We start from the raw sequence: 18,755 nt of genomic DNA on the forward strand, positions 1-18,755 counted from the left end.
CATACTTGTGTTCTGTTTGATTCTCAAACATCATCTTGATAATAATATCTTCTAACTTGTGAGTTTCTAAACTTGACTAAACATGGCCACGCTACGTTTTTATAAACTCTGACTTTTAATTTCTCCGGATGAGCAGATGTTTCCAAATGACGTCAACATTTCTCTTACTGACATTAACGGTTATTGATCAGCTGACTGATCTGAAGCTAATAGCAGTCAGTTTCTTGTTCAAACCACAAGAAGAAGTTAAGTTGTGAAGAAACTGAAAGGTCCGGCTGTGTTTCCTCCTCATGTCTCCGTGTTCAATTCTGTTTATAATGTTGTCAGGGACGATTCAGTCCAGATCTGCCCCCTAGTGGATGATCCTCCACGTACATAAAGTACGCAGGCAGCTGTGTGACTACAACTCCTGTCAGATTAAAACCGTTTTAAGTGACAGCAAAAACTGTGCGACCAACATTCACTTGAAAACATCTATAATGAACTCTTTTAGCTCAGAGCTGTGTCAGCCATTTTGTCCAGCGGCGAGAGAGGTGGGCGGGGCTAAGCCACCACTGGAATGGTCATCGATTGACAGCGAATCACACAACGGTGAGTTGAAGACCACGTGCAGCGAAAACCAACAGACTAGAACATAAGAATAAAAAATAAAAAAAAAGGAGGGGCGTGGTCTGGAGAAGGGGGCGTGGTCACGAGTCAATATACATGATGATATACTATACAACAATAACTGCAGGCAGAACACCCATCTCTCCACTCAGCGGTGCCTGAAGAATAAAGTGAAATACTTCTCTTTTCATATTTTTTGTTCCTGTAAGGACGATTGTTTCTGCGCTCGTCGCCGCACCGCGGTGCAGCAGCTGTTCTCAGCTTTTAAACAATATTGCTAACAAGTTTAGTAAAGCAGCGAGGTTACACGGTTAAATGTCATGTGAAAATGAAAAAGTTCATGAGAAGCTTCGTTATTTCAGACAAAACAAAGACAAACAGACGGAGATCAATGCTCAGATGGAATTGGAATATGAATTTGGAATATTAATCATAATTAATCAGCTCGTTACCACATTCATTTGTAACATTTGGTGATTTCTTCATGTCACAAACATCGGTGCAATAAACGTCATCAAACGTTCCTTTCTTTTCACTTTGTGAACATTTTGTGTTACAGAAACATTCAGTTCATCAGTGTCCTGGAATACACGCGACATTGAATGTCACAGAAACGGATTTCATGACATTAAACATTACTGAATTTTTAACAATCAGGAAAAGTGCACTGCATCTGTTATTAAACAATTACTATCAGAAATATCACGTGTTTTTGTTATCCAGCGATTCTTTTTTTCAGAAAAAAATGCAATTTAGCAATTATCAAACACAGTCATCCACAAAATGCACTTGAGCAACATTTTTTGTGTTTTCCATCAGAATAATTGCACTTTAAGGATGACGATGGAGTGTTTTGATTTAAGTTTTAAGACAAAATGCACTTCAGTGATATTTCAGTTATTTCTTTAATTAAATATTATTATATTAATGAAACTATTGTGACATGAATTGTTCACAAAATGTCAAGAAATGAATTAGCATTCAGTTTTCAGTTACATTCACCTGTAACATGAAAGCGTCTGATTTAACTTTAACATTATTAAAAAGTGTTGTCTGCTTTTAAAACCATTGAATCTTTCCTTCGATCTTTAGCTCTGAGACGTGAGGACGCCAGGAAACTGAGCTCCATCTTAAAAACAATCACGTTCATCATGTGTCTTTGACATCTGACATTCCCAGCTTTTATTTTGGCGAGTTACGACATCCTGTCTGATGACGTTTGGGGTTATTCGGTCCTGTAACAAACTCAGGGACTGAGATCAAATTTTATTTGGTTCAGCAGCCGAACAGTTGGATGACTGAATGAAATCAGTGAAGTTAACAAACTAAGCAGACGTCAGCTGTTCAGTCCACATGGACTCTGGTTTCACGTTCAGAGACGCAGGAAGTGATGCAGCTCTTCTGATTAGTGAAAGTGAACGAATGAGCTTTCAGCTGATGGTTGAAAATAAAGAAACTAGATCCATCTGTTCTGTGGATTCACACTGAAATATTCAGTTCAGAAGCTTCTTCTACAGGTTGAGTAATTTCCCACTGCTCCTGAAGTGGTCATGTTTGACCTTTGACCCAACGGCTTCATCAGCACCATCGTACAAACAGAAACATTCAGACTGGAGGTGTTTCTTCAGCAGACGAGCGACAAAATAAAAACGACGTTCAGACAGGAAACGGTTCCTCATGCAAACGACTTCTCTCATTGGTCTAAACTTGATGACGTCATGACGGACAAAGGTTAAAATAAAACAAACAAAAGAGGAAATAAATCATGAATCAAACTTCTCTTCTGTCGAGACCAACAGGTTCTTCCTGGTTCTGCTGGATGCTGATTGGACGTCTACATTCACTGTGTCTCCTCCTCCTCATCATCATCATCATCATCATCATCATCATGTCCGTCTGAAGCTGCTTCAGTCTCCAGTCCACCTCTGATCCATGCTGACAGGTGATTGGTCAGGTCATGTGGAGGGGGCCGGCTCTGCAGTGAAGCTGCTGTCGAGGGACTGAGCGAGTCAGTGAACTCATCTGTGCTGCGTTCAGGTGTCACAGGACAGAGGTGATGTGTTGGAGCTCTTTTCCACTGCAGGAATTTAACGACCTGACACCTGGAGCTTCACAGAACCTGAAACTGGAGAACCTGGAAGGTTCCTGGTTCTGCTTTGTGTTTCCACTGTGTCTTACAAACCAGAATGTCTCAGGTCAAAGGTCTTGGACAGACGGAGAACGCAGCTCTATTGATTTTCTTGTTTACTTTTTAACATCAGTATCGTTCATTTAAAAATCCTCTGGCTGCTTTGTTTCCTCCGGAATCAGAAAACAAACACAAGTCACTGCTTCGGTTTCTTCAAGAAAAAAAGAAACGTCGTGATGCTGCTGCTCTACTGAGTGGAGACAGCTCACTGCTGCAAACACCAACGCCACCGGAACGTCACTGGGAATGAACTAACACTATGTGACGACACGTTCATTCAGCTTTCACCACACAGTGTCTCCAAGGGGGTCAGCAGAGACACCTGGACAACATGAAGACAGGTAGAGAGACAGACATGAGTTGACCCTCACTGCAGTTGAACATTCAGACACAGAGTTGAGAGGCTGAAACAGTGGAAACAGAAGCAGGACCAGAGACAGGACCAGAGACTCTTTCTTGTGGACTCTCTCCGGTGGTCGTTGAGTTCCTGGAGTGGAAAAGGCCTGTTGGTGATGCGTTCAGGGACCTTCAGTCTTTCAGGTCACGTCACACAGCTGGTCACCTGGAGGCCGCAGGTGTTTGAAGATGAAGGTGTTGGAGGTGTTAGTGCAACATGAAGCTGATGTCATCGTCACATGACTGTGGACACACTTTGAAACACCAGGCGGGACAGACGGAGCTTCTACAGTGTCCTACTTGTTATCGGCCACCGGGGGTCAGAGGTGAGAAGGTTTGTTTTTTTGTTTTTTTGTTGAACGCAGCATCAGATCTGTCCTGATCTGACCCCAGACCATTTTCTCCACGACAGCTTCAACTTCCTCCCCAGAGAGACGGACAGGAGGGGGACGGAGTCAGGCTCAAAAGGGACTGCCTACCCCGGTCAGAGAGCCTCCTGATTGGCTGTCAGGTACTCCTCGGCTCTCTTGTGGGCCTCCAGAGCTTTGATGGTGTAGACGTCCTGCGGCAGCTCCGACTTCCTCCTCATCAGGACCTTGTCCTTCTTCAGATCCTTCATACCCTGAGGAGGGGGACAGAGGGGGGGCAGAGAGAGACCAGGTGATCAGGAACTACCACTGTGTATTGTGGAGTCTGTTGCTCCTCCTCCTGTAGCATCGTAATAAAATGAAAAAAGTCTTTTTCGGGGGAAACAGGAACTCAAATAAACTCTGTAACTTTGGTTTGTCTCACAGACGGATGGAGCCTCATTCATGTCCAGTCTGAACAGGAGGAATGATTATAGCACTAAACCAGTTCACATGGACATACGAGTATTGTTTTAGGACAGACGTCTCAGGCTTGTCTGTCACCTCATTAATAACTCATTCATATAATTTAACATTTCTCATTTGCTTTGTTGTACTTTGATTTGATTTGTACTAATGTGAGGACATCTGTTTCACATGAACACTGCGTCTCTGCTGTCACCATGAAAGACGCAGTAACTGTCTCTTAGTGCGGTGTTTCTATTGGAGGAGCTGATCGATCGCTTGATCACACTGTCTGATGACGGCACAGTACCTGTGAGGCTTCGCTCTCCACAGTCTTCTTCAGCAGTTGGATATCTTCGGCTGTTGGAGTCTCTGTTTCCATCGAGTACACAGCCACAGTAGTACTGTCACTGTACAGCATGTACTGCGAATACACACAGATACATGTACACATATGGAAACGTTTTCAGATATCAATGAATAACAAACGGCAGATAAATGTTAGTAACATGAGCCATCATTTCAGATGGTCCGATAGAATCTCACTAGCCTAGCAACATTAAGGTTACAAACAACCCATAATGCAACACTCTCTTAAAGTAACAGGCCCAGTTCTGGCTTCACTGCTGTGAATATGCAAAATATGTCTAAGACCACGCCCCTTTTATGAACATCAGCTACATTAAAATACACACTAATATTTTTAACACAAATAACGGGACAGCACTGAAACACAACAGGACTGACCTCTTCCTGTGGGTGGAGTCCAGGCCGGAGGGGGTGGAGCTTATTGCTCTGAAAGAAAGGAACACACTGTAACTTTAACATTAGAGTATTTTTGTGTGGTACAAGTACTTGAGGACAGTGAGGAGTCAGAGAGGAGAAAGAGAGGAGACAGTGAGGAGTCAGAGAAGAGACAGTGAGGAGTCAGAGAGGAGACAGGAGTCAGTGAGGAGACAGTGAGGAGACAGGAGTCAGTGAGGAGACAGTGAGGAGACAGGAGTCAGTGAGTGGAGATAGTGAGGAGTCAGTGAGTGGAGATAGTGAGGAGACAGTGAGGGGACAGTGAGGGGACAGTGAGGGGACAGTGAGGGGACAGTGAGGGGACAGGAGACAGTGAGGAGACAGGAGTCAGTGAGGAGTCAGTGAGTGGAGATAGTGAGGGGACAGTGAGGGGACAGGAGTCAGTGAGGAGTCAGTGAGTGGAGATAGTGAGGGGACAGTGAGGAGACAGGAGTCAGTGAGGAGTCAGTGAGTGGAGATAGTGAGGGGACAGTGAGGAGACAGTGAGGAGACAGTGAGGAGTCAGTGAGGGGACAGTGAGGGGACGGTGAGGAGTACCTGTGGGTTCTGCCTGGCCAGCTCCTCTATCTTGTGCCAGATCTCCTCTCTCTCCTTCAGCTTATATTTCTCTCTGTGGACACAAACAGACATTTGATTTATTATCTCATGTTGTCGAAGGAGCACTTTGAGACACAAACTGTTGCTGTTTGAGTGTTACTTCTGTTTCTCGGCCTTGTACTGCTGCGTGCAGTCATCAAACAGCTTCTGGTTCATCTCCATGAAGAGCTTCAGGGCGTTGTAGATCAGACCGTGGATCGTCCTGAGGAGGAGGACACGTTTGATCAGAGAAACACTGGAACTGTTCAGAGATCAGATCAGAGTGCAGCGAGCCACCCTGACTCTCTAACTGTTACTCCACACAGCTGATGTCAATTGCAAATGATCAAATATTTATTCACTTTATTTACTGCAGAGGCAGAGACAGGCTGATGTTAGAGAAGCTTTTATTTCCCAGTTTACATAAACACATCACTGCCTCCATGTTCCCTGTTGGTCCTGATACATTCAGTCTATTTCCACTAATTCATCAGAACAACAGCTCAACACCTCCTTCAGAGTTTTCACATTAAATGTCTGGCCTTCCTTTTGTATGTAGGCTTTTAATGTGAACCCCCCTGCCCAGGAAGAGTTTTGTGGAGGGCAGCTTAACATGGATCCAGGACTGGAGTTAATGAGAGTCTGTTAAAACTAGAACACCACTCTGTTAATATTGCTAATTAATACTGGGTTCTAATGATTGAATGTGTGCTCTGATGTGCAGAGGACTGATAGGACTGATCTGGTTATTGATCAGGATCGGTGTTTCCACCCACAGCTCACACCGACTGCTGCATCCATCAGCAGAGATTCGTTACATCACTTAGTGTCTTTGTTTGTGTGTGTGTGTGTGTGTGTGTGTGTGTGTGTGTATGTTACTTGTTCCAGTGGCTCTTGGAGTTCTTGTAGAGGGCGGGGAACATGATGGGGAGGATCTTGGCAGCGTTGTCACTGATCAGACTCATGATGTACTCGTTATTCCAGTAATACAGCGCTCTCTCTGCCACCTGCACACACATTATCATCATCACCATCATTACCATCATCATCACCACCAACACTGTCACCATCATTACCATCATCATCATCACCACCACCACCACCACCACCACCACCACCAACACCAACACTGTCACCATCATTACCATCATCACCATCACCACCAACACTGTCACCATCATTACCATCATCATCTTTACCATCATCACCATCACTGTCACCATCATTACCATCATCACCACCACCACCAACACTGTCACCATCATCATCATTACGAACACTGTCACCATCACTACCATCATCATCACTAACACTGTCACCATCACTACCATCATCACCACCACCAACACTGTCACCATCATTACCATCATCATCTTTACCATCATCACCACCAACACTGTCACCATCATCATCATTACGAACACTGTCACCATCACTACCATCATCATCACTAACACTGTCACCATCACTACCATCATCACCACCACCAACACTGTCACCATCATTACCATCATCATCTTTACCATCATCACCATCATCATCATCACCAACACTGTCACCATCATTACCATCATAATCATCACCACCACCAACACTGTCACCATCATTACCATCACCATCATTACCATTACCATCATCATCACCACCACCACCACCAACACTGTCACCATCATTACCATCATCACCATCACCACCAACACTGTCACCATCATTACCATCATCATCATCACCACCAACACTGTCACCATCATTACCATCATCATCACCAACACTGTCACCATCATTACCATCATCATCACCACCACCACCAACACTGTCACCATCATTACCATCACCACCAACACTGTCACCATCATTACCATCATCATCACCAACACTGTCACCATCATTGCATCATCATCATCATCAACACTGTCACCATCATTACCATCACCATCATTACCATCATCACCATCACCACCAACACTGTCACCATCATTACCATTACCATCATCATCACCGCCACCACCACCACCAACACTGTCACCATCATTACCGTCACCATCATTACCATCATCACCATCACCACCAACACTGTCACCATCATTACCATCATCATCACCATCACCACCAACACTGTCACCATCATTGCCATCATCATCATCAACACTGTCACCATCATCACCATCACCATCATTACCATCACCACCAACACTGTCACCATCATTACCATCATCATCATCACCACCACCACCAACACCGTCACCATCATTACCATCACCACCAACACTGTCACCATCATTACCATCATCACCATCATTACCATCATCATCACCACCAACACTGTCACCATCATTACCATCATCACCATCACCAACACTGTCACCATCATCATCATCATCACCACCAACACTGTCACCATCATTACCATCATCATCATCATCACCACCAACACTGTCACCATCATTACCATCATCATCATTACCATCATCACCAACACTGTCACCATCATTACCATCATCATCATCACCACCAACACTGTCACCATCATTACCATCATCATCATCATCATCATCATCATCATCATCACCAACACTGTCACCATCATTACCATCATCATCACCACCAACACTGTCACCATCATTACCATCACCACCACCAACACTGTCACCATCATTATCATCACCAGCACTGTCACCATCATTACCATCATCATCACCACCACCAACAACAACACTGTCACCATCATTACCATCACCACCAACACTGTCACCATCATTACCATCATTACCATCATCATCACCATCACCAACAACACTGTCACCATCATTGCCATCATCATCAACACTGTCACCATCATCATCATCATCATCACCAACACTGTCACCATCATTACTATCATCATCATCACCACCACCACCACCAACACTGTCACCATCATTACCATCATCATCATCACCACCACCAACACCGTCACCATCATCACTATAACCATTACCACTGTCACCATCATCATCACTGTCACCATTACCACTGTCATCATCATCAAATTCGTTATTCATTATATCACATTCTGCACCAAATGAAAAAGGAACTGGTTCTGTTCTGGTTCTGATTGTGATGTAATTTTGGACCTGGTTCTGGGTTAGTTTCTTATTTAGGTTAGGATTCTTGACATGTATTTTAGGCAGTAGCTCTGGTTCTGGTTCTGCTTCAGGTTCTGTTCTTTGGTTAGGTAATTAGGTAGTTTAGGTTCTGTTTTAGTTTGAGGTTTTTTGTTCTAGCTCTGGTTCAGGTTCAGGTTTATGTTCAAGTTCTGGTACCTGGAAATGCGGGCTGGACACACACTTGGCGAGCTGTCTGAAGAGCGGCTCCTGGACTTTAACAAACTCTGATGGCTCTATGACGTCCAGGATCTCCTCCAGCTCGTTCAGGAACATCACCTCCTTCGGACTGTGAGTCTTTGGCCAGAACTTCAGCAGACCCATGATCACCTGCAAGGGTCAAAGATCACAGCCAACAGGAAGTCACACGACAGCACCTGAGCTCCTCCTTCACACAGGGCTCCACCCGAATAACATTTGAATGTTGTACAACAGCTGGTCCACAGGTGTGTTCCAGACCGGTCTCATTATGTTGTACAGGTGTGTCTGTTCATGGGTCCACCCTCTGTACTTTACCATGGAAAGAAAACACTGCCATCACCGGCAGCACATTTTGAATGTTGTCATAGAAACAGGAGAGACATCAGCAGCAGACTCACCGGCTCTGTCAGACTGCTGTCTTTCTCCAGGAACTGGACCACACAGTACGCCAACTGCAGACAGACAGGCAGACAGACAAGCAGTTTCATTACACACTGACTGTGACAGACAGACAGGCAGACAGACAGACTGAGAGGCAGACACAGACTGAGAAGCAGGCAGACAGACAGACAGACAGACAGGCAGACAGGCAGGCAGAGAGGCAGACAGACAGTCAGACAGACAGGCAGACAACTCTGACCTGTGGGTGGTAGACGCTGAGAGACTTGACTTTGTGAAGCGGCAGCAAAACTCGGATCAGAAACATCTTGTGTTCTTCTTTCAGAGGGAGAGCGAAGCCGTTGATGATACTGACAGAATCAGACAGAGACACGTTGGAGTCTGTTAAACTTCATACTGCTTCTCCTGCTGCAGCGTCGGATTCCTTTCTTTTATGTCCTTATGTCTGTGTCCAACACCCCCCCCATCCAGAAGCAGAATCCAGCATTTTGATGTGATTTATTCATTATTAAAGTGAAAAAACACATATTTTCAACATGGTCCCAAGATAAAATCTCTCTATACGCCCCTCTGGTTTTAACAGCTGGAGGTGGAGCAACATGACACCAGAGTTAAAACGCATTGTTTACTATATATCATACTGTACACATGATGCAGCTTCTGTTGTTCTGCCCTGAGCTGTACTGGAAGCAGTCCTACACTTCAACAGGACAAATACCTACCATATTGTGTGTGTGTGTGTGTCTGTTACCTCCCCAGTATCTCCAGCAGCTCAGCGATGCCGTTGTGATGTTCAGTCTCATAGATAAATCTGTAAAACAAAACCAGTTAGACAGACACTGGATTTAACTGGATTCACAAAACATCCAGTTGGTGTCAGTGCTGTCAGTCTGTCATGAGTCGAGTCAGCCAATCAGGTCATGTGACACATCGATCACCTGTAAACCAATCACTGTAGATGTAGTGAGTAGAATGATTCATGAAACATGATGTCATCCACAGACACAGGAGTCCAGACCAGGAGTCCCAGTCCATCAGTGAAGAGATCTGAGACTCTGATCTGGAAATAAGATCCTCCTGGTGTCTCACTGCTGTTCTGTACCTGTCTATGGTTCTGTACATGTCTGTGGTTCTCTACGTATCTGTGCTGCTGTACATGTCTATGGTTCTCTATGTGTCTTTGCTTCTGTACGTGTCTGTGGTTCTGTACCTGTCTGTGGTTCTCTATGTGTCTATGGTTCTCGATGTGTCTGTGGTTCTCTATGTGTCTGTGGTTCTCTACATGTCTGTGGTTCTTTCTGTATCTGGTCTTCATTGTGGTGCTTGCGTTCTGACCTGTAGAAGATGTTGTTGATCTGGCGGCGGATGTAGGCGCGGAGGCCGAGGAACTTGCCGTAGATCCGGTGGAGGATCGTCTTCAGGAAGTCTCTCTCTCTGGGATCCTCGCTGTCAAACAGCTCCAGCAGCTTTAATACAAACATTAAACGTAAAGTTCTGATGAAGTTACACATCAGGACATTTACACATTTCCATTTGTTCTGACGCTCAGAGATCAGATCTTACCGACATTACAAACTTTTGGTCGATGTATTTTTTGGCGATGTTTGGCTGGAAGTCTGGAGACTCCAGGAAGCGAAGGAAGAACTCGTACACCAGCTGTGGAGACAAACACACAGCAGGCATGTTGCTCTCTGGAAACACAACAACACATCATGACGACATGGAAACATACAAGTTTAAAGAGTCAGCAGCCTCTCATTCAAACAAACATCTCTGTAAAACACACACACACACACACACACACACACACACAAACACACACACAGACACACACACAGTGTACCTGCAGATGAGGCCAGGCAGCCTCCAGCGTCGGTTCGTCCTCTTCAGGATCAAACTCGGCTCCTGTCGGGTTGGAGGATGGAGGAAGGGTCCGGAACAAGTTCACCGAAAACTGAAAACACACACACACACACACTGTTAATACCAGACTCTGCAGCCTCTGAATGTGTATGCACTTGTGCTCCTCCATAACTAACCATGTAAATGTAAAGTACATTTTACATACACACATTTACTCAACTACTGTATAATTTTGAGGTACTTGGCACTTGAGTATTTCCATTTTCTGCTACTTTATATTTATATATTTCACTCCATCTTCTTAATATCATTTGTGTATAATATGTACTCATATTGTACATTTATCTGACAGCTTAAGTTACTTTACAGATTCAAATTATTAATAAAAATATAATCAACTAATAAATAATGATATATTATTATAGATGAAGCTACCCTGCAGTATATAAAGCGCCACCATCACCAGCTGCAGCATTAAAGTGATGAACACATGAATGCAGTAATAATTATGTATATTAACTGAGAGCTGAAGGCATTTTGTTCCTAAAGGCCTGTTTGAGGGTTCAGACTTGGTTTCAGGGTAGAACTAAGTTTATCAAGACTATCAGAAATATAAACGTGTGTGTGGTTTCTCACCATGAGGACGGCCTCGGGGTAGATGGACTCGGTCACCACTTCACTGTTGTGTGTGATGTACTCCACCATCTCGTTGAGTCCAGCTCTCTTCACCTCTTTGTATTTGAGGTCGCTGAGTGGATCGCTGACAAAGTCGAAGAGGACGCAGCACTGACGCAGCTTCTGAACGAACAGCTCCTCACGCTCCATCAGGGGGGAGTCTGGGGAGGTCGGCCACCACAGAGCAACATTATTAGATACCACATGTTCATTTCACATATTTAAGTTGATCATATATGAAGCTTTGATATGTAGAAAATGTGTGTTCTTGATGCAGGAAGAATTTCTCATGTAGACTGTACATGTTCTGAATCTGAGAAGTAAACTTCTGTTGCTCTTCTTCTACAGAGACTGAGCAGGTCTAGACCGTGCTCTTTATAACGTTATTCACAGAGACCCAACAGACACCCCATGAGCAAACACTTGTTATATAATTAAATCAATGTGACCTGGATAAGCAGCAGAAACCCGATGGATAAATGAACCAAGGAAAAATGATTCATTCATTCAAGTTTCCTGCTAGAACCTCCACCTGTTTAATCCACTGTAGGTTTGAGGTGGAGAACGTCTCCTGACAGGACTAATGTTACAGCCTCCAGCAGCCGAGAGACAGGATTGAACACAAGGCCTGTAAGTAAATGTACTAAAGTGCTTTACAGCTTGGTCTCATTAACACTCACATTCAGACACACATTGACACACCGCTGGCGACCGAGCTGCCATGCGAGGTGCTGACCTCCATCGGGAGCAACTGAGGGTTCAGTGTCTTGCTCAAGGACACTTCGACATTTGGACAGGGGGAGCTGGGGATTGAACCGCTCTAGCTCCCCTGCGACTGTGCTAACTGCTGCACCACCATGCTGCCCCAATAAACTATTTTCATAATCAAATAATCAAAACAAAAAGATTCATCCAGTGGTTCTCACATAAATGAAACAGAATGAAATACATGTGGATTTTGGACAGTTCAAAGACGTCAGCTCGGGTTCTGGGAAATTATAACAACTGACAACTTGAAGACAAAACTATTTACCGATTAATCAAGAAACTAACAGCAGACTAATGAATAATGACAACAGCTGTTAGCTGCAGGCTGTAAGTGGAGCAGGTCTGACTGCAGAGTCATGCTCTCATCACACACCTGAAACACTGAGGTCACCATGGTAACCAGGAGTCTGTCTGGTTACCTCACACCCATCTGACACTTTGAACAAATGTCGGAGGAGAATGAAAAGGACAAATTAATGCTCTAAATTTGGACCAGAGTTAAAAAGATCAGTCAATTAATCAATTACTTGATCAGCAGAACATTAATCAGAAACCATTTGGATAATCAATCAGTTCCAGTTTCTCCAGTGTGTCAGATGTTCTGTTTTCTATCAGTAAACTGAACATCTTTGGGTTTTTTGACATTTTATAGAAAAACAATTAAAAGATGAATTAAGTTAATAATCAGCAGATTAATTATTAGCAGATAATGAAAATAACTTAGTTGGAGATGTAATTTGGGCATCAAGTTTTAGAAGAAGGATTCATAGCATTGTTGGACTGTCAGTATTACGCTGTTCAATAAAACCTAAATCACTGTCTAATCTGTTAACATTATATGCTAACTGACAGAGTTAGTTAGAGACGATGGCATGCTAATATCTGAGGAGGTCATATTGTTGACTCTTGATCTAACTAATGATAATAATGATAACAATACAGACTTCAAATTACATTTCACTAAAAACACCTCAAATCAAAAAACATGATGCTAATAATGAAACTAAATGACCAAATACTGTCGGTTAACTTAGTTTAGCATAATCTGAACACAGATTTCTAGATAAATGCAGATATAAATAAGGGGTGACCCTTCAGTTTAATAAATCATTTGGCCTCCTGAAATGTTATTTAAAGGTTATATCATAGCTTGTGATGCTGCAGTGACTTTTACATAGTTGATTACTCCTGATTGGACAGCGCTACAGATGTTTCCGAGCAACAGATTTACACATTACTGAAGACAATTGTCAGTTTTAATGGTGCAACCTCATTTAGTGAATCACTGGTTAGAAACTAGTTAGTAGTTACTGAAAACTCAAAACGGACTTCATGAAGCTGCAGCTCAGTCTTAAAGGTGCATTAAAGGTACTGATGTCAGTCTACATGTGAAACTGCTGACACACTAGTGTTGGTGTTGAGTTTAGGTTAGTGTTGGTCTTGGGTTTAGGTTAGTGTTGGTGTTGGTCTTGGGTTTAGGTTAGTGTTGGTGTTGGTGTTGGGTTTAAGTTAGTGTTGGTGTTGGGTTAGTGTTGGTTACCTTTGAGTGCAGGTAGTTTCTGCAGCTCTCTGTTCTTGGTCAGGCTGAAGCGGGACGAGCTCTGGCGGCGCTCCTTCTTCACCAGCTGAGGACCTCCAGAGTATTTGATCTTGTTGAGCTGAGTGGGAGGAGGCGTGCTGTTACTGGGACGCTTACTGCCACTCTGCTGCTGCTGGGACTGCACACGCACACACACACACACACACACACACACACACACACAGGTTTGAAAGTTAGAACAACTTTTTATCAAAACATTTGTTCCCTGTGGTGTTGTATTGCAGTACAGTGGTGTAGTATTGTAGTACAGTGGTGTAGTATTGTAGTACAATGGTGTTGTATTGTAGTACAGTGGTGTAGTATTGCAGTACAGTGGTGTTGTATTGCAGTACAGTGATGTTCTGTTTACATCCTGTTTACTTCCTGTTTTCATCCTGTTTACTTCCTGTTTACATCCTCTTCATTTCCTGTTTACGTCCTATTTACTTCCTGTTTACTCCGTGTGTGGATGAGGTCGTGTCTTGTCAAACTAACCTGAGCTCCCACCATGTTCCCTCCACACTGAGAATGAAGTGCTGCTGTGCAGACAGATAGTCCTAACAGCAGCTGTCTGTCTGTCTGTCTGTCTGTCTGTCTGTCTGTCTGCAGCAGACAGACAGTCCTAACAGCAGCAGCAGTGTTTCACTTTTGCCCTGCAGATGTTTCTCATGAGACTCTGTAGCTCCATCGTGTGTTGAAGGAAACAGAGACGACTGACTGGTTTATATTTTAAAGACTCACCTCATCTGAGTTCTCGGCAGCAGCATCTTTCCCGCCGCCGCTGCCGCTGGTGCTGCTGCTGCTGTTACTGTTCTTCATGCTGCTTTTGGCAGATTTGGTTGTTTCCTGTTTACACACAGAAGAAACATTTAATAAAAAGACAAACCAACAACAACAGAACATATTTCAGGCCGGGCTGTGACTAACTGTTACTGCTGATTTCTTTCTTGGTTAATAGATTCATCGCTCTTATAAAATGTCTGGCGTCTTCAGATGTGTGGTCCTGTTTGACCAACAGTCCAAACCCAGACAGGTTCAGTTCACTGTGGAGGTGGTGGATGATACCGAAGCTGGTCTGTGTCAGAGACTGAAGACGGATTCACTCAGTCTGACTGTGATCGGAGAGTCACCTGACAGCCAGTAATAATTCATAATAAAAGATGACACTGAGACCAAACGACAACAATAAGGTAAATAAAGCCGTTCATTCATTACGTTACTGTAACATGTTGAACAACAACATGAACCGCAGCACTGAAATATTACACATTTATTCTCACATGAGACTCAAAGTATTAAAGTCAGAGAGGTGAGGCGTCGTGAACCTTCAGCAGCTTCATCGACTGCTCGTCTCAGCTCTAAATGTTAGTGCTGGGTGCAATTTGATACCTGTCAGTACATACTGAAACAATTAACTAATAAATCAATCAGTCGATGGACAGAAAATGAATCTACAACAACTAAGGATAAGAATAATAATAATAATAATAATTGTTAGTTGCAGCCCAACTACTATAATATCTATAATATAATTCAGTCCATACAGATAAAACTGGCAGGCCAATACATATTTTACGTGTGTGTTTATACAAGAAAAACTCATCTCAGCAGCGTCACAGTTAGTGTTGATGATATCAATCAATAACCAAGACATCTCATTATTATTTGAACTACACATCTTTGTGCAGGACGGACTGACTGACTCTGAACATCATCAAACATGTGATCACACCCTGATTATTGAGCGTTTCACAGAACGGAAACATTTCTAACAACAAGTCTGAGGTGTCTTCACTCCTTTCATGTGGTCCAGAGTTCAGACTGGTGTTCAGACTGTGAGGCACCTCCCCAGAGAGCAGTGAACACACACACACACACACACACACACACACACACACACACACACACACGAAGCACAGATTTTTTAGATTCAGTGTGACTACACTACACTTCCTGAGGATAGCATTATAGCATTATTAATCAATACTATGTATTATCTCTGATGCCCGTTGTAAAAAAAACTGTCCATTTAGACATCAGAGAAGAAGCTGCAGAACTTCCCTGAGAATCCTCCTGTTTTTAAGTTCCCTTCAGTATCACAGTGACCCAGTGATGGCTGTCTGTACATCCAGCTGATTCATCTACTTTTAATGGAGACGATTTGATTTTAATAGATTCATTGTTTCGTCCATAAATGTCATAAATCTGGAACCAGCTGAAATACCTGCCGGTTTATTTTCTGATTTATCAGTTGATTGACAACCCTAACCCTAATCCTAACCCACACACACACACACACACACACACACAGTACACATCTCAACTAGAGATGCAACTAATTATTTTCATTCATCATCCTGTAGTCTGAAATGTTAGAAAATAGTGAAATTGCATGTTTTCATTTCTCCCACAGCTGAAGGAGATGTATTCAAGAGTGTTTTAATCAAAAGATGTTACTTATGTTAGTTATATTATGAAGTTATGTGGCAACGAACAGCATTTAGTAGTATTTGGCTTGTTTGTTTGAGAAATGACTGTAGAGATAATTCAATTAACAAACAGTTGCCAATTAATCGTGTAGACCAACTAATTGATCAATCGACCACCGCTCACCAGCTTCAGCAGAGACATGAGGTCTCCTCTCATGTGCGTCCACCTGTTGTCATGTGACTGAAGCTACATACTTGGCTCACATGATGCTAAGAGATCCGTCTCCATGACAACTGTAAAAACATCCACCAACATCTGCTGATGAAGCCTTTGAAATGTGGTTGAAAATTCCAAAGAGCTACTAAATGGACCTTGAGTAAAGTTAGTAAATTTAGTCAAACAACTGTTTCCAAGGTCAGGAGTAAACGTTAAGGAGAACACTGCACCAAATTAGTGGTTATTGGAGCTGAAACTATTGATTTATTAGGTTTTCTGTTCTCTATCATTTCAAACTGAATCTCTTTGGACAAACACTGGACTTCACTTTTTTCTGAAATTTACGAACCAAATAGTTCATCAATTTATGAAAAAATAACCAATATCGTGAACGAAAATCTCAAACCAATGGCTGCCTAAGAGGAAGTCAATCAATGTAAAACGTGATGGATGACTTAGAAAATAATCAGCAGGGATGTGAAGTAAACAGTTAACAGAGAGGTGGTTGGTTTTAATACATTCAAGTACACAAGTGTGTGTAAGTGTAAGTACACAACCCGCTCCCATGTTGAGTCTCCGGTCATGAGATGTTTTTCACACGTTAAAATCAGCAGGAAAACTAACGGAGTCTGGTAGAGCTAACAGCTAACCGGCTCTCTCCTCGGCTCCCAGCTGGTTAGCATCACATATGTCATGTTTTACGGAGACAGACATGCATGGATGAGTCACAGTCAGTACGGGTTTATATCCGAGCCCAGCCTGTTTTCTACAAGATGAATAATTTAAGGGAACAGGCAGCGGTTCCTCCCCGGAGCTCCAGCAGCAGCAGCCCGTTAATTTCATCGGTTAGCCAGTTAGCATGGATGCTCCCTGTCAGCTAACATCTCACTTTAGCGTTGTAACAACTGGACACAACCGCTAATGTGGAGTTTGAAGTGAATACTGTGTCTGACCGGCTGGTACTGAGGAGACAACCGAAGACACAGACTTATAATGCTGCTGGCAACTCTGCAGCTAGCTTAGCTGTCCTCTGCTAGCGGGGCCTTAGCAGGTTAGCTAGCCGCTACTCGATAAAATGTAACGTCTAAAGTCTCCATTAGCTAAAAATAACGGCTGCTTCAAAGCCACCCTGTTTTATCAAACTGCAAAATAATTTAAGTCGCGCGCTCATGTAGCCGCAGGCTCACCTTCTCCTTCTTGGTTTTGTTCGGCATCTTGACTGTGTTGCAGGGTTTTTATTCCACGGAGGCTCCGTGATGTTTTTCCCCGGGATTCAGACGCTGTCACTCGGTCTGTCTCAGCCCCCTGCGCCCGTTCCCGGCCCGGGCAATCCGATTGGCTACTGACGCGCACATCTGCCTAGCGACGCCTGGAGGGATTTTTCTGATTGGCCGCCTGTGAGTTTAGTGACGAGGGTGAGGCTGAAGGGAGGTGAGGCAGGACTCGAGTCTTCCCCAGCAACAAAACACCTTGAACCTGATGGCACTGAGCACCGGCCGACCACTGCAGGAAGAAGCAGCTTCAAGTATTAAAACGGAAGTTATTTCCCAGCAACCAAACAAGATGATCATGTTATTAATAAATTATGTTGAGTGTGAAAGTTGAGTTTTCCATGTGAACATGTCATACATCACGCTGAGCTCTCCATCTTCCAGCCTGCAGACACGTGTTGAAGTTACAGCTTCTCTATTAGAAGTATTTCAGTGTTTTATGTGAATTAATCAGATTCAGACCACTCTGGGTTCAGGTGCTGAAAGTCCTGGTTGTTTGGTTCAGCAGTTCTTGGATTTATGTTTATTCGTGTACAAAAACTAAATTTATAAGTGTGCAGTCATGTCGGAGGGTTAAATAAAGATATTTATATCAGATGTGTTGTTAACTCTGAACCTTTCATCGACATGTCTGAATTATTCTTTATATCGACATTATTTAGTCCATATTTTAAAGAGTAAACATGTTTTATATTTGAGGCCTCAGCAGCACGTTAGGGTTAGTACTGGAGACATCTTCACAGAGACTCTGCAGGTGTTCACACTTGAATCGGCTGAACAACATTGTAAACGCAGGAGTGACATAAAAGGTTCTGTTGACGTAAA

At 43.3% G+C, this 18,755-nt stretch overlaps 1 protein-coding gene across 4 annotated transcripts; it reads right to left on the minus strand.

Moving 5' to 3' along the window:
* Nucleotides 1-3,677: 3,677 nt before the first annotated feature.
* ppp2r5d (protein phosphatase 2, regulatory subunit B', delta) lies at nt 3,678-17,873 on the minus strand. 4 transcript variants are annotated; one of them, XM_070915446.1, is made up of 17 exons: nt 17,847-17,873; nt 14,755-14,859; nt 13,975-14,146; nt 11,628-11,827; nt 10,972-11,082; nt 10,692-10,784; nt 10,464-10,594; nt 9,880-9,939; nt 9,370-9,478; nt 9,128-9,181; nt 8,688-8,858; nt 6,265-6,392; nt 5,507-5,608; nt 5,347-5,419; nt 4,753-4,800; nt 4,316-4,429; nt 3,678-3,815 (listed from the first exon to the last, which is right to left on the minus strand). In XM_070915446.1, the coding sequence occupies exons 1-17, from the start codon at nt 17,871-17,873 to the stop codon at nt 3,678-3,680; spliced, it is 1,836 nt and encodes a 611-aa protein (XP_070771547.1). The 4 variants fall into 4 exon arrangements, with proteins under 4 accessions (XP_070771547.1, XP_070771548.1, XP_070771546.1 ...); XM_070915447.1 differs by having other exon boundaries at nt 4,753-4,791; nt 13,975-14,152; XM_070915445.1 differs by having other exon boundaries at nt 13,975-14,152.
* Between the last annotated feature and the right edge of the window lie 882 nt (nt 17,874-18,755).

This window comes from Enoplosus armatus, chromosome 12 (genome assembly GCF_043641665.1).
Source record: "Enoplosus armatus isolate fEnoArm2 chromosome 12, fEnoArm2.hap1, whole genome shotgun sequence".
NCBI classification, from domain to species: domain Eukaryota; kingdom Metazoa; phylum Chordata; class Actinopteri; order Centrarchiformes; family Enoplosidae; genus Enoplosus; species Enoplosus armatus.

Bases quoted from the DNA above. Each gene is read 5' to 3' on its own strand.
- ppp2r5d (XM_070915445.1), bottom strand. From the start codon at position 17,873: ATGCCGAACAAAACCAAGAAGGAGAAG. The intron at 10,595-10,691 runs GTAAGATCTGAT...TTTGTATTAAAG, and splicing joins ACCAAAAGTTTGTAATGTCG to CTGCTGGAGCTGTTTGACAG. The intron at 5,420-5,506 runs GTAACACTCAAA...TTGTGTCCACAG, and splicing joins TACAAGGCCGAGAAACAGAA to AGAGAAATATAAGCTGAAGG.